Here is a 16,585-nt window from a genome sequence, read left to right on the forward strand (position 1 = left end):
GGCTCGTATTTTCCTATCCTCGGCGCGGGGTCAGAGAGGGGTCAGGCAGCTGGATGGGGCGCTGGGGGGATTGTGGGGTCTGGGCTGGCCTCCAAAACCCAAAAGGCCCAGGGTTCAAGTACCAGCTGAAAGCAATCAGGGGGAAATCTGGGAGTGCCACAGCTGCTCCGCGCGGTGCTGCTCTGTGGCTCAACTCTCTCTTCTTCCCTCTTTCCTTTTCTCTCTCTCTCTCTCTATCACTCTCTATTGTTTTTCCCCTTGTCTTGCTCTCCCTCAGCCAACACAAAAGGCAAAAACAGCATACTTTTAACATGAAGCTAGCCGTGTGCATACGTATATGCTAGAATTTGTGTTTGTGTATATGTGTGTGTGCGAGGTCAGGAGGAAGACAAAATGGAAAAGAAAAATAGCACTACAATCTGCATAAACCACAGTGAATGGTACACTGTGTATGTCTGACCACCTATTATGTTTGAGGGGTCTGTGTGCTCGCTGTCAGACACCGTAATAACGTTAATGTCTTCTTATGGGTTTCTGGTGGACAGCAGAAAACATCCACTACTGTGAATTTAATTATAAAAGTGTGTGTCTGGTTGCTTGTAATGACCGAACCTCACTACACTGAAATCGGCAAGATTTCCCAATCTGGTTTAATTCCAGTTCATAAGCTCTCAATGTAAATTCTCATTCATTCTGGTATGTTTTCTGTTATAAGACTGATGTCAGTAATATTCATCCTTTTGAACTATTCATTAAGAGAACCAGCTCAAAAAGAGTAATTTGCAACAGGAATTGGGCTACATTGGTTATGCACAAGATTTTCCCCCAAAACCAGTTCAGTACAAACCCCACCACTCAGCCGATTCGAAAGATCTCATTAGTCATGTCAATCACAGTGCTGATTGCCTACATACTGTACTGCTGACACAAATACGAACCCCCTAACCCTAACCTGTCACAATCAGGTGAATCGAGACTGAAGATGCTATATTTTTTTCCATCAGCCATTAGTTCATGAATAATGCTACACTGGTTGTTTTGTACATTTTTGATTCATTAAAAAAGAACCAGCTCATAAGACTCATTTGTTTGCAAATAGAGCTACACTGGTCATGAACATTTTTGATTCACAAAAAACAACATCTAATAAGAGTCGTTAAATCGCAGAGAAAATTTCAAATGTTTGTTTTTGCATGCAGGCAGTGAAGACAGAAAAAACGATTCTTGCCATTAAAGGTAGGGTAGGTAGGAATTGTCTAAAAAACTTCTTTTCCAAATTTGTTTAAACTTTATTTATATATCAATACATAATTAAAATGTATGTACTCTGAAAAAGAAAGTATAAAAATCGAGTGTCTGTAGACCTCTCACGACCCACCCCCTCCCTTCTGGACTCCTTCCAAAGCCACGCCCCCAAAACACTTGAACGCGCGACTCCGACCGCTGAGCTGGAGACGCATTATTTACCTGAGACGAGTGGAGAGGAAGGAGCACAGTGCATGTAGTGACATCATGTCAGAATCACATGTAATAAAAAAAATCTAACTTTATCATTATGAATATAAACAAATAAGATGTATTTTAGTACTCACTATCAAGCTAGCATATTGATATTGGTAAAGTTTAAAATATATATTTTTTGATTTGCTAACGAGCTAGTTATATCTATGAGGCAAAGCTAAAAACAGGTTGCATTGATACACGTTTTTCCATTACCATCAGTTACACTGTGATGAAGATGAATTTCGTGTAAGATTCATAACATATATGGTGTTCTGCATGTAAGAGTTTCCATGATGAAAGCATTGTTGACTCTGATGAGGACTACACTCCAGAGACAAGTACCGCATCGTCAGCTCGAGGACAGGTCCGGGGTCGAGGGCGAAGCAGAGGAGGTCGTGCAAGAGGCCGTGCAACTAGGGTCCGAGGATATTGACACACGTTTTATTTCTTTGTTTATCCAAAGACTTTTTGTTCATTACCTTTTCTAGTAGCCTGCTGTCTTCCTTTTTTGCCTTGTTTGCCTTCGCTAACTGCATATGCCGGTAATGTGAATTTTGATTGCTCTTTCTCTGCCATTGTTTTGCTATTCCTAGGTTCCGTGCTTCTTGAATTCCTCAAATCAAACGAATGCGCGCAAGTGGGCAGATCCTGTGTGGCAAAAGGGTGGTTGCCATGGTTGCGAGAGAGTGACAGTCGCCTAAGCCAATCCTTTGTTTCGTCCCGAATGGAAATAATGAGCTGTGTTTAATGCAGATTAAACGGTCTAGAGTCACTCGATTTTTATACTCTTTTTTTCAGAGTACTTACATTTTAATTATGTATTGATATAGAAAGTTTAAACAAATTTGGAAAAAAGTTTTTACCTACCCTACCTTTAATGTCTGTTTCAAGTCGGGCGGGGCCGCTGGCGCGATTGCTAATGAGCATCACCTGAGCACCTCACTGGTCTCGAGTCTCACAGAGGAGCAACGGAAGGATAAAAGGAGGAGTGACGACAGTGAAAGATGAGAGAGGACCAGGCCTGGACTTTATGTTGATGTTTTGCTGCTGCCAACGTTTGCGGAAGGCCAGAGCCTGATGCAGTCCACCATGATGGGGAGGAGCAGGAAATGGGTGACTCTCTCGTCAACTGTCTGACGCCGGAGGAGCCGTCGCCGTTAGAGGGCCGTCCACTGAGGGCCCTTTCCAGCACCAACGCCAGGCATCGCGGAAGAGTTCACCCAGCTGGTGGAGGACTGGATGGCAGTGCATTTCTGGAACCGGATCAAGAGGTTTTTTTCCTCTCTCTTCTCGGGCTCTCCTCATCCTTCCGTCTCCTTTTCTCTCGCCTCGTCTGTCCTTACCCCCAGGTGCTGCGGCTGCTGTGACCGGGGTGGGGGGGTTGGAGGTTTGTAGAGCGTAGTCTCGAGGGTACCCTCGGCCTGTGAGGGGGGAGTAAAGAGCGCCACTAGCGCACCACACTCGGGTCTCGAGTCTCACGGAGGAGCTCTGGAAGGATATAAGGAGGAGTGACGACAGTGAAAGACGAGAGAGGACCACGCCTGGACTTTATGTTGTTGTTTTGTTTTAATGCAGCAGCTGTCCGTAAGGGGCTGCCGCTTTACTTTCGTTTTGTTGTGTGTTCATTTTGTGATTAAATTTATCGTTTGCGTTTATCGTTTGCCAGTTCCTGCCTCCTTATTCCCTGAGCCTTTAAACCTCATTACAATGTCTTATCACATTCCATACACACTGCAAACTCACAATCACAACTCGAAAAAAAAAAGTCATAATTCATTTTTAACAAAACTTTAGAAAACCTACAGTTATTTGAAAACCTACAGCAATACAATCCCTGTCAGTGTGAATGCACCTTTAGAAGCCCTCTACTTAGTCTAAGCATTTACCCATACGTGACCTCTCTGCTAGCCAACTGGGGTCAATTACACGAGAACCTTCTCACAAACACCTCTCACTCATCATTAACTCACACTCTCAGCATTGAGGGTTGACAGTGAGCGATGTTTAAACCTCAGGGTTGCCATGACCTCTAAAAGAGCGCAGCATGTTAACCCCACTGTAGGACAGAAGAGCCTGTGACCTGACACGGAAAGTGACCACAGCAGCGCTGAGTGGAGTGAAAGTGAGTGGGCCATGACAGAGTGCACATGCAATGAATCCCGAAGCGTATCCACATAGTAATTTAGCGGAGACAGACGCAAGGTCGAGCAAGCAGCCAGGCAGACGGCATCTCCCCACACACATTAAGAGAGAACGAGAGAGAGAGAGAGGGTAACCACTGTTATCAAGAATTATTAACAAAATACTCAATACTAATAATAAAGTTTGGTGGAATAACAATACCTCACAGTTGTGATACACAATACCTGTGATAAAGAATCTCATATAAACAATTCAGAGTTTAGATATTTAGTAACATTTATTAAACGCATGTACAAAACTGGATCAAATTCAGATTTGCTCTTAAATTTGCTCCTATGCTAATTTAACGGTTGAGCTATATAGATGATCCAGCAGACGATGTGTGATGCAGAATGAACGATCAGGAATAACTTTAATAAACACAGAAGAGAACACGCGAGACGATGAACAGAGGGCTTAAATACACAGAGGAAGATCATGAACGGAACAGGGAACGGGTGAGAATTAGAAACCCAACTCAAACAACTCACAGGCAAAACAGTGACAAGGAAAACCAGGACTACAAACTAAACAGTTCCCAAAAGCATCGTTAGCCAACAATAGTTTTCTGTCCATTTCTGTCATTATCAACATAGCTCAATGAGTCAGTGTTTCTTGAAACCACAGTTCCAATGAACATTCGCAAACAGCATCGAAAAGTTGTGTGGTTGGAATGACAGCTATGCTTTGGAAGCATTGTTTCTTGTTTACATGACAATCCCTGAGCAAAAAAATGCTACAATTATTATTTATTTTTTTTAGCAAAATAGGCAAGGAAACATTCAGTATAACCTATATCTTTTATTTCAAATATATGTGTTTTGTCTTTTAGTTTGTGAAGAGATTTAAAGCACCGTTTTTGAAGAGTGCGCATGTGCGTACGACGTACGTGCTCTAGTACGTAAGAAAGAGAATACGATTGAATTTGGAAATAAAGCAAAATAACTAAGAAAAATTAGTCCTCAGATGCCATGTCGGTAATTTATAGCAAAAAATCTGCCATTAATTTGATCTCAAACGGATTCATTAAAAGAAGTAATTACTTCAACATCTGCGTGACATTACATCCTGCGTGACATCCTTTGTTGAACGACAAATTTGCAAAAATACGGTTTTGGGAAACAGTTGTGACTAGCTAGTTGATTTCTTCAATAACACAACGTAAGCATTGAGGTATATTGCTGTACGGGAAATGCAACCCAGAACAAGACAATGAAAATAAACATGACTGTGACAGCTAAAAGCAAGAAACAAAATTGGGTTGCCTGAATTACTAATTAAATATTCAATGTAAGCAAGCCTTGTATAATTAGATTGGTTTCGGGTTAACTGATCAGACGTGTTTCTTATAGGTTGTTTATATAAGACACATTCTTGCTTTCAAAAACAGCTGGATGGAATGGAACAAAACAGAATGCAGAGGTTCTGGCTGAACTGTTTTTAATTTCTTATGCGGTCTTAAAAACGTAATTTCTTGAGCAGCAAATCAGCATATTAGAATGATTCCTGAAGGATTATGTGACACTAAGGACTGGAGAAATGGCTGCTGAAAATGTAGCATTGCCATCACAGGAATACATTAAAATATATTAAAATATAAAACAGTTATCTTAAATTGATAATATTCCACAATATTACTGATTAATCTCTCTCCCAAGAACAAGGGGAAGGGAAGATGCGCGTGAGAGGAAGATGGGAACGAGACAGTGAAAGAGAGGGAGCGATATGCTAGTTATCAAGGGGATGAGAGAGTGGGGTAGAAAAAACAAAGGAAGTCATATAGACAGAGCCAGAGAGAAGCAGACACAAAGGGGCTGAGGTGACACACACACACACACACACACACACACACACACACACACACACACACACACACACACACACACACACACACACACACAGTCTATATTCTCAGTATATATCTGCATTGTGTGTGTGAACGTGTCAGGCTGGCAACAATGCGGGCCAGGCTGAAGCAGGAAGTGTGTTGGGGATAAGGCAGCCATGTGGCAGGATGTTATGGACTTCTAATTAGAGCAATTCATCTGTCAGCGATGTTAAGCTTTCACTGGCTGCCCTAGCAGACCCTCGACACTCCTGCACTCCTGCACTGACCACACGCTCCACAGCTGCTGTTACACCTATCACAGCCTGTGACTAATACACTCAATCAGTGTGCAAATTACACAACGGCTTTCAGGGGGGTCGACTTTTGCTGTAATTTTGGGGTGCAACCTGTTGAGGTTGTCTTTGGCGCTTTTAGTGCAGTTAGCCAAACGTCAACTATCTGTAGTTTTTAAAGAAAACACTAAGGGGTGAATTAGCTAAACAGCTTTTCTACTTTTCATGCTTATTTATTTGCTACTCACAATCTAGTTTAAACAGGTGCTAATTGCACTGAAATTAAATGCATGGCCCCTTTTTACCACAAGGTGAAAATACACAGTCTGACTAACTTGTAATGAAACTTTAGTGGTTACTGAAGTATTATCTTATCTATACATTTTATCTACCGTTCAAATTGGGGTCAGTAAGAGTAAAAAATAAATAAAAGGAGAAGTTAATACTTTGATTCAGCAAGGACACATTAAAACATCAAAAGTGACAGTAAAGACATGTTAGAATGTTACAAAAGTTTTCAAATAAATGCTGTTCTTTTGAAGTTTCTATTAATCAAAGAATCCAGAAAAAATGCATCACTGTTTCCATAAAAATATGAACTGTTTTCAACATTTATTATAGGCCTATTAAGAAATGTTTATTGAGCTCCAAATTAGTGTTTTAAAATAATTTCTGAAGGATCACATGACAGGAGTAATGGGTTATTGTAATGATCTCACACAATATTGCTGTATACTGTTTTTTTTTTTTTTAATCAAAGCAGTCTTGTCTCAAACTTTTGAACGGTAATGTATAAAAAAAGAGCAATTTTAAAACCACTATACATTTTGATTTGACTTCCTTAGGGGGGTTCAAGTCTTAATTAGAGAGACGAGACCCCAAAACCCCTCCATAATGCTCTGCCTACACTGTGATCATTACATATGCTCACGTAAGCACATAAAGCACTGTGTGTAAAGCTTTGTGTTTCTCATGTTCCAGCACACTTTGCTTGAGTTAAAAAGGCTCTGACAGGTATTGTTCCTTACACACACATTGTATTCACATTCATCCAATGCTTGAATGGCATTTTAATCAAACGCCATGTTGTTGGAACTCAATGCAGTAAATGTGTTTGCTGTAATCATTCAATTATCGATCAATGTCACGTACTGATTTCAAGACTCTTTCTCTCTCTCTCTCTTGAGTTGACCGAGGAGCTTCCATTACTAAACACTCTCTTTTCCCTCCAAACAGCATGCCAAGCCATTGCTTTACACACATGATACTGCATCACTCTGATCTATAAAACCAGACAATCATATCAAACACATAAACATATGATCTGGGATTGTGCATATTGATTTATCTGAGTACTACGTATGTGGGTTTAAATAGCCAAACTATATATACATACATTTCATATAGAAAAAAGGTTACACTTTACTTTAAGGTGATATAGTTACATTGTACTCTAAATCCTGAGTAATATTAATTAACTACATGCACTTACCGTTAGGGTTTGTTTTAGGGTTAGTTACTTGTAAGTATGCATAAATTACTGTTATTAATATAGTAAGAACATGTAGTAATGTGTAATAACGTCACCTTAAAATAAAATGTTACCAAAAAAGAAATAAAAAATTCTAAGCTAAAAAAGACAAATAAATAATTTTAAAAAAGTACTTGCAATGTTGTTTCTCAAGTAAATGTATCTTTTTTTAAAGGAAATTTAGATGCAGATTTTTGTATTGCATGCTGAATCTGAGTGTAGCTGACCTAAAATTGTTTGTTACAGAACTGCCTAGAGGCCCAGTTTCACTTATGTGTAGTTACTGCATCCTGCTTTCACAGGACAGTACGCTATGTCCCCATTTACATAACAAGCTAAACGTGTGTGCAACAATATTCTGCTGAAGTCAGAGTTCGGAGAATTTTAGGAACCCTCCATTCAGAAGCAAAGGGATGCAACATGTAATACAAAAAAAAGAGTGGAATGTCCGCATGTGAAAACTCTCCCTCTTTTTCCATCTATTCCTCTTCAGTCATCTTCTCCGATGCATTCCAGCCCAAAGCAGAGCATGGCGCAAGGAGAAGGAGAGAGGGAGGCCGTGCGAGGCCGGGAACACAGAGCAGCGGCCGGAGGGATGTTTAGATAGGTGCAGGCTGCCACTAGGAAGTCCGGGCTCCAATATAAACATGCAGCCACACAGCCCAGCGCTCACGACTGTGGGAGAAACCTGCCCCCAGCCGCCTGAAAGAGAGAGAGATAGAGGGAGGATGGGTACACGGTCACTTTCAAATCATTGCGGAGTATATACACAGCTGACTAGCCGCTCTGTAGCAATTTCCTCCCTCTCCCTCTCTCTCTCTCTCTCTCTCTCTCTCTCTCTCTCTCTCTCCCCAAGCTGGGCTCTAGAGGCCAAAAGTAATAAGCGTATCTAGATGTGATCTCACTAACAAACAAACACACTTATGCACACACACTCTCACTCGCTCCCACACGCACACCCACCCACATGGGTCACAGTTCATTTCTTCAAACTTGTCATCTTGATGAGAGATATAGGAAGTGGAACGGGGCTATAATTCCAGTGAATTTACACAATTGCTACACAAGTGCATCAGCAGGGTGGCAACACACCATGATGCTTTAAAAGAGAAAAGAACTGCCCAACATACAGATGGGAAATGATTAAACAACTAAACAAATTTATGTCGAAAAATCTGTCTTACTCTGAAGAAAAATGCTTAAACCAGCAGGAAACATTTTTTTAAGAGGCCTGGTGAAAAAGAAAAGAAAACCAAAAAGGACATTTAGGCAAATGTGATAATGATAACTATTATTGGCCTTTTTTTTTTTTCAATACATCCCTTTTTTTTACTTCCTAAATAAATACATGAATAAATAAGGATTTTACCCACAAAGGCAAAAATGCAAAAACAACACCAACACTACAACTACAAAAGTTTTTCTGATTTAACTTGACTGATACGAAATAATTTCCCACACTTTCCTTCAAATCTGAGTGTATAGATGACCCATACCCGCCTGTCACAGGAGACCCCATTTCACTTAGAACTCAATTTTAAATTCTGCTTTTTCTATGTTTATGGATCATCTCATGCTGAGGAATAGCATTGTACATCACATACAGTGACCCCCAAATGTACTTTGGGCAGTTAATCCACACTTAAAATGTAGGAATGTCACTACACTAAATATCAAACCAAGCTGCATTTATTTAAAGAAAGACAGCACAGGTGCACTTTTCAAGAAAAACATTTCACAAAAAGACTTTAAGGCTTTAAGGATAAAACAAAAGATTTACCGTTCAAACTTAGTGCTTGCATACTTTCTTGTTGTCAAACTTAGAGGAACATTTCCATAGTTAATGTCTCTGCTAGAACACCTGTGTGAACCTGAGGGCCTATAGTTGGTTTCCAATCAAACCGGTTCACTCGTATTGCATCACTAGACGCGATGGGGAAAAAACTCCTTTTCAGCGATTTTAGAGCTGGGCTGGATGCCGAATTATTCTGCGTCCTCTCCAAAGCTGTCGAAGAGCTCGGAATGGAGTGGTCTGCCCCAGAGGAGCCCACACGCAGCCGCTTAGACGAACGGTTCCTGCCGGGGCGCCAACAGGCCCCTCGCCAGTGAGCAGCACCGCTATTCCCTGAAGTTCACGACTAACTCACCAAGTCGTGGCATGCCCCCTACTTGAACCGCCTACGCACTACTATCGACGGCACTGTGGAAAAAGGGTATGAGAAGCTGCTTCCTCTCGACAAAACTGTGGCCGTGCACCTCTGTCTACCCACCGCAATCGGATGGAAGGCAAAGATCGCTCACCCATCCAAACCCTGCATGACCACTTCAGCTCTAGCTGGCCGAACCTACACCTCCGCTGGCCAAGCTGGCTCCGCCTTTCACACCATGTTTCAGGCCAAACTCTTCCGGTCTATGGACGAGTCTGGTCCAGACCCAGCCGCATTCAGGGACCTGCTCAGTGCTACAGACCTGGCCCTGTGAGCCACTAAAACCACCAGGTCATCAAGAGAACCATGGCCAGCCTAGTGGTACTGGAGTGCTATTTATGGCTTAACTTAAAAGAGATCAAGGACGCAGACAAGGCTGCCTTCCTCGACTCCCCAGTCTCCACCACTGGTCTTTTCGACCCCGCAGTAGAAAGCACAGAAGTCCTCGCAGTATACTGTCCTTCCATTGGGACTGTCTCTGGCACCGCACACTTTCACCAAGTGCGTAGATGCAGGCCCTCTCCCCTCTGAGACAGAAGGGAGTGCGCATCATGAATTACCTCAACGACTGGCTCGTCTAAGCCCAGTCGGAAGCCGAGTTAAATACTCACAGATCTGTGCTCCTCATCCATTTGGAATGCCTGGAATCAAGAGCTCTCTGTTTCCCAGCCGGCGGATCACTTTCCAGGGGGCAGTTTTCGACTCGACTCGGAAGCAGGCCTGGCTTACACCAGAGCCCACTGTAGTGATTCCTAGGGTCTGAGCCCCTTCTCTGTCGGGCGAATACTCTGCCGTTGTTGAGCCCTACTGCACTCTTGTCAAGTGTCTTAGGCTGGGGCCTTAGAACGATTGATGTTCTGCAATCATAGCACGGCATGATTGGATAGGTTCCCCATCGCGTCTAGCGACGCAATAAGAGTGAACCGTATCGATAGGGAATGTACTAGGTTACTTACGTAACCTCGGTTCCCTGAGATAATGGGAACAAGTATTGCGTAGCTTACTGTGCTACTATGCTACACGACTAGGCATTCGTCACTTCAGTCGAGTTAATCTGGATCCTATGGCGAGACGAGACAGATGCTCCGCCCATTCTAGCGGGCTGCTGAGCCCGCTCGGCAGACTACCCGCCAATTGGTTCGCGCGCATACGCTGCGTCGCCATAGGTTCGTGCAGTTAAGATATACTTTTATTGTCCCCGAAGGGAAATTTGTTTTAGACTCTGTCCATTCCGTAGCTTTACAGAGACAACACAAAAGACAATTCACAAAAAGAATAAACATTTCCTTAGCACATCCTCTCCCAAACATTCTCTCATATACATTTAAATAGGTACGTATGTATAGTAGTAGACACATTAACGCCTTCCATTGGCACTTATAAAACTTTAAAAACTGTTACTTAATTAAGAACTGGCATAGTGCACACAAAAAACACACAACTGATATATTGCACACTCTCCATATGGCCTACAAAAATACACAACTGACATATTGCATATTCCATAGCACCCATTAAAAAACCCTTACCTGACAGGGATCACTGGTGATCCCAGATTATTTTAGTTCAAAATATGTTTGAGCTTATATATCTCAATATTAATAACAGTCTGGTTAATTTTGAGTCTTGAACTATAAACTCTCAAGGGTTGGCTTTCTAAATGTATTTGTGTTATGTTTCTATTCAGAATTACTTATGAGCAGTAACCTTTTTATTTTGGGCATTTCATGTATGCAGCACTTGCCAAAATTGGGGGTGATGAGCAAGGGGTTAAAATACACAACTGACATATTGCACTCTCCCTAAGGCCCATAAAATTACATAATTGGCATACTGCACTCCATAGTACCCATAAAATACACAACTGATATATTCCACAAGGCCTATATAATACACAATTGGCATACTGCACACTAATAGCACCCCTAAAATACACAACTTATGTATTGCACACTCTATCTGGCCTACAAAAATACACAATTGACATATTGCACATTCTCTATGGCCTACAAATCGTACAAATGACACATCACACACCTCAACAACCAACATATTGCACACCCCAAAAGCCTACAGATTGCAAAAAGAACATATTACACACCCTTCATATTAGAGTTAATGAGCTTAATAGACATAGGTAAAAAAGAATTTTTATAACGGTTTAGCCTACATTTAGGAACTCTAAATATTCTACCAGATGGTAAAAGCTGAAATTCTGGATGAAGGATGTGGGTCGGGTCAGAAACTATTTTTTGTGCCTGTCTGATAACCAACTGCTCATAGATTTTCTGGGGGGGCAGATAGTTTTTGACCCCCATAATCTTCATAGCTGTCTTTACTTGACAAGCGATCTGTGATTTTGATTGTACTGTCAGGTTACCGTACCATCTTGTAATACCGTACTTTAAAATACTCTCTAGTATTGCATGATAGAACAACAACATACATTTTTGTTCTACTCCATACAATCTAAGTCTCCGTAAAAAATGCATCCTCTGCTGGAGTCTGGAGCAGACAGTATTTACATGGTCCTTCCAGGTCAGTGCATGATCAATATGTACACCCAGGTACTTGTAAGAGCTAACCTGAGTAATGGGTACATTGTTAATTACTACAGGCCTGGTGTCGCCTATGGCTTTTGGGTCAAACACCATCTCCTCAGTCTTAGTTACGTTTAGCACAAGATAATTCTCATCGCACCACTGAACAAATTCCTCAATTTCTGTATGATACACGGCTGGACTTTTATCTTTATGCATGAGGCCAAGGATGTATCATCTGAGAATTTAATAATGTAATTATCAGCATGGTGTCTAGGGCAATTGTTAGTATATAATGTAAAAAGGGCTGGCGAGCTGACACAGCCCTGCGGGACACCAGTGCTGATTGGCCTGGGCTCCGTAAGAGCATTATTCACTTTAACCTGTTGAGTACGGTTTGTTAAAAATAAAAAATACCAGTTAAGAATAAAAGAATTAACATTCATGTGTTTCAATTTCTGAATGAGCATATAAGGCTGTATAGTGTTAAAAGCCGAACTAAAATCAACAAATAAAATACGTGCATAGGCTTTGGGGTCTTCGAGGTGTTTACTGACCAGATGTGTCTGACCACTGCTATGGCTTGTTCAGAATCACTGCGTTATTTTATAAAAAGGCTTCAACATTCGAGGAAAAAGGAGTTTTTCCCCATCGTGTCTAGCGACGCAATACTTGTTTCCGTTATCTTAGGGAACCAAGGTTACATTAGTAACCGAGTACGTTATGTAATTGCAAAAATGGCATAATTTATTTATATGCCATTTGGTTAGACACTTCGTTATTTAATGCAATGGCATTCATACATTTTAAGTGTGGCTTAAAAAAATTTATATTGCCATTATTTTACTCACCCAGGGTGAAAATAATGTTTTTTTTTTTTCATATTTGAACGTCAATGGGGTCCAAAACAACAATGAGCCGACTGACTTTTTAAAGTAATGACAAAAAACAAACGAAATTGTTACAAATATCTTCTTTTGCATTCCGCAGAAAATAAAGAAAGTCATACAGGAGTGGAACGACACAAGAAATTATAATTTTTGGGAGAACTATTCCTTTAAGTGTTCAAAATATGTTTTGGGACCACTATATGGTGGCAACCATATTTTCTAGGTTTGCAATTACTAACCAAAGAAGCATATGTTTACGAAGGTACAGTATGGCAGGTTATCGTGCAGTTGTCTCATCGAGTGTAATGACATGATATATGTAGTTCGCCGACCGTGACGGGTTCTGTAGAGGAGGCCTGGAGAGACTCAGACCATTTGTCTCTTAGACAAGTGTGTGCAGACACCTCTAATTCGGGTAAAGATGGAAAAAGACCAGTCTTTGCATGTTTAGTCTGTCTGGTGGTGATAAGTCCCATGAGCAGCGAGTGTGTGAAGAGCGAGACTGTCACCGCGCATCTCTTTTCAGAGAGGATCCATTACACGGCACTCAGAGAGAGACAGAGAGATTTTTTAGCACTGTCCTGCAAGCCATTTTAGTGAAAAGCAGTATTAAGAATATAAACATTGGTGTTGTGGTACAATGAGGCTCATTCCCCCTTACTTTTCTTCACAACTTCTTGTTTGTGTTAAATTAATTAAATTGTATTTATAAATTTGCATTTATTTTTTAAATAAAATGTTTATACAAAAATGTATATAAAATAGACATATAATTTTGTTTCTATACAAATACGAATTTATAAAAATTCTATTCTATTATTCCATTTCCACGTGACAAGGTCGATTTGGCTAAAAAAAAAAGAGAAAGAGAAAAAAAGTTTATTAAAAACTTAATGATTTAAAAATATTTATATATAATATGTCATTTTGGATAAAAGCGTCTGCTAAATGATTAAATGTAAATATAATTGTATTTTCATTAATAAATTGTTTATTTCTATAAAATACAACTAAATTAAATAAAAAATATTCCTAATCTCTTTATCCTATGTGACAAGGGTGACTTGGCTTTAAAAAATAGCAATTGTACATTTTGGTAGGATAAAAATTGTAGTCTTTATGCTTTTTGATGCAATTCTAATAGCTTTCAAAAAAAGTTTGAACTCAGAAAGGATCAAACATATGAGATGTAGAGCTACACAAATGTGTAAAAGTAACAGAATGGGCCTTATTACATGGCAAAGAAAAAAGCCAGTGTTTGACCAGAACAGTTTCCTTATTCATACCCTGGTGTTTGGCCTTTCCTCACCCTGAGGCTGTGGAGGCCTGAGGCCCTGGGGAACTGGTCAGGTCCATAATGCAGCCCTGGTTCTGTCATATAGAGGAATAAAAAGGAATAAAATATAAAATACAGGAATAAAAATACAAATGGGAGTGTGAATGACTCTTAGACGGTGGCATTCCTGCTGCCCAACACACATTGCAGTTCAGCCTAGACTGACACACTGGCCATATGGAGAAGGAATGGACCCACCCGAGCACATGGACACACAAACAGGCCTTGACACACAACTCCCTGCCAGTAAACACACGCACATCCAGCTCTTCCTGGAACAGCACCATGATACAGCTGCGAGGCCCGTGAGCAGCATCAACACCAAAGACACGCTCTGTGATAAACAAAAGATTGCATTATTACTGTCATCAACCAGACGTCCTTTATCATCATCATTTCACATGAAGTGAGAAGGTGACACAAAAGCAAACGCCCCATATACTCACAAAATATCCATTATTGTTACTCACATACACATAAAAAAATGTCACTGTCAAAACAGGGACACAGGCTGAATATGAGAGTCAGCACATCTACAACGTCTCTGCTATATGGTGTGGAGATCGCTTATTTCATAGTACATATTTCCCCTTAAAAACTCGCCATCGAGTTCCCGCACCAACAGGTTCTTCCTCTGACACACTTTTTCTGCTGTATAGTTTTGCAAAAATGCTCAGTGCGGTTTCATGGTGTGTGAGTGTGGGAGCTGCTCAGTTCCCTAGCTCAAGCACCGATCAGCTGATTGCCTTATCAGAACTAAGACAGTCATACCTTTAAAAAATCCACATTTCACAATCATTTAAAATGTGGTTTTGGGGGACTGTCAGCCATTGCTAATGCTTGTGCTGGTTAATAATGGTCACACTAAAAGCAGGCCGCTTTCAGGAATTTTTTTTGTGGAGATTCCAAATCAAGGTTAGAGATTGTAGTCTGTTAGAATGGGCTTTGCAGATGTGACGGCTGGAATGCTTAGCTGCAGCCACATTGTTTTCCCTATCTCTTTTTCAATTCAATCAGTTCGCTGTCTCTCATCTTTCGCTTTATCTTTATAATCACAATGACTATGTTCACAACTATATCGATGAACAGCTATGAAAATGAAAAGATGAACTGTGAAATAATTACATTATGTCTTTCCATTGAAAGTCCTTGGCTGCTCATAAAAAAAAAAAAACATACGGTAGCCTATAACGTGACCAGGAAATCAGTTGTTTTATTTTTACCTGAGAATAAGGCGCAGCATTTGGGTCATGTACCGACCACAAAACTGATCACATCTTCATCTCTGTGAGTTACTGGAACCCCACATGAAAAAAATCTCAACACACAAGATATGCATGAGCAGTATCTCACATTGTACGGTGTGAAAGATTCACACAGCAGATGTTTACTGAAAATGCAGTTTGAGTCCTGAAAATGTAAGGGACTTAGTTATAGAATATGATGGTCAGCTTTGTTGATAACCAAACTGTGTGGAAACATAACCATATTTATGACATCTGTAATGTATTTTATGCTGAGTGAACATATTTTGCTCTACTAACAAACAGCAAAGGAAATCTCTCGCTGTGATTTCGCACGTTCCTGGATCAAAACATGTGTTGGTTTGGAACAATGTTCATATCAACCAACCAAATTTTAAGGTAAGCCTTGCGACAAGATAAGAATTCATGATATATCGGTATCGTATTGTCATTTCCCCTATTTTTCCCCTATCCCCTATTGAATATCCATTTGTAATAATGTTGTGATGTCTAGAACTATATTTAATTGACAGGAATGATGTTCCAGGACCAACAACTGAAGTTCACATTGAACAAAAAAACATATGCTACTTCACGCAATCATATATCTGCTCAATCGGTTTGTTTTATTTTATTTTCTGCATCTTGACGAGCTTAACAAACAAGCTCAACCGGCTTCACCAGAAAGAACATGCTAGTTGACCAGCTTTCACATGCTACATTTTGATGGTGAACAATATGATGGTCCACCAGCGTAACGCTGATATTCACAGAAGACGAAGATGAAGATAAATCCAAGGTTATTAAATACACAGTGATGATGGCGTGCAGATGCAGGTGATCAGGTGATGGCTGATTGAGTGCAGGTGGGAATCATTAGGAATGCTGGGAAAAGTAGTGCCATTGAGGTGTGTGACAACAAGCTAGACCAACATGTCTAAGCTATAGTCTTTTCAACAGGCTTTAGTTGAAGTCGAGTTGCTCCATTCCTGATATTATGAGGCATCCCTCTCTGGAGTCTGTGGACAAAGA

General features: G+C 40.5%; 1 protein-coding gene across 1 annotated transcript in view; it reads right to left on the minus strand.

Moving 5' to 3' along the window:
- Positions 1 to 7,897: 7,897 nt before the first annotated feature.
- LOC307167776 (uncharacterized protein) overlaps positions 7,898 to 16,585 on the minus strand; it is a 43,760-nt gene continuing 35,072 nt past the window's right edge. The window contains exon 4 of the mRNA XM_079887070.1: positions 7,898 to 8,038. Within this exon, the coding sequence (XP_079743196.1) occupies positions 7,957 to 8,038 (82 nt within the window). The 3' untranslated portion in view covers positions 7,898 to 7,956. The remainder of the gene's footprint in view (positions 8,039 to 16,585) is intronic.

This window comes from Squalius cephalus (genome assembly GCF_949319135.1).
Source record: "Squalius cephalus genome assembly, chromosome: 11".
NCBI lineage: Eukaryota > Metazoa > Chordata > Actinopteri > Cypriniformes > Leuciscidae > Squalius > Squalius cephalus.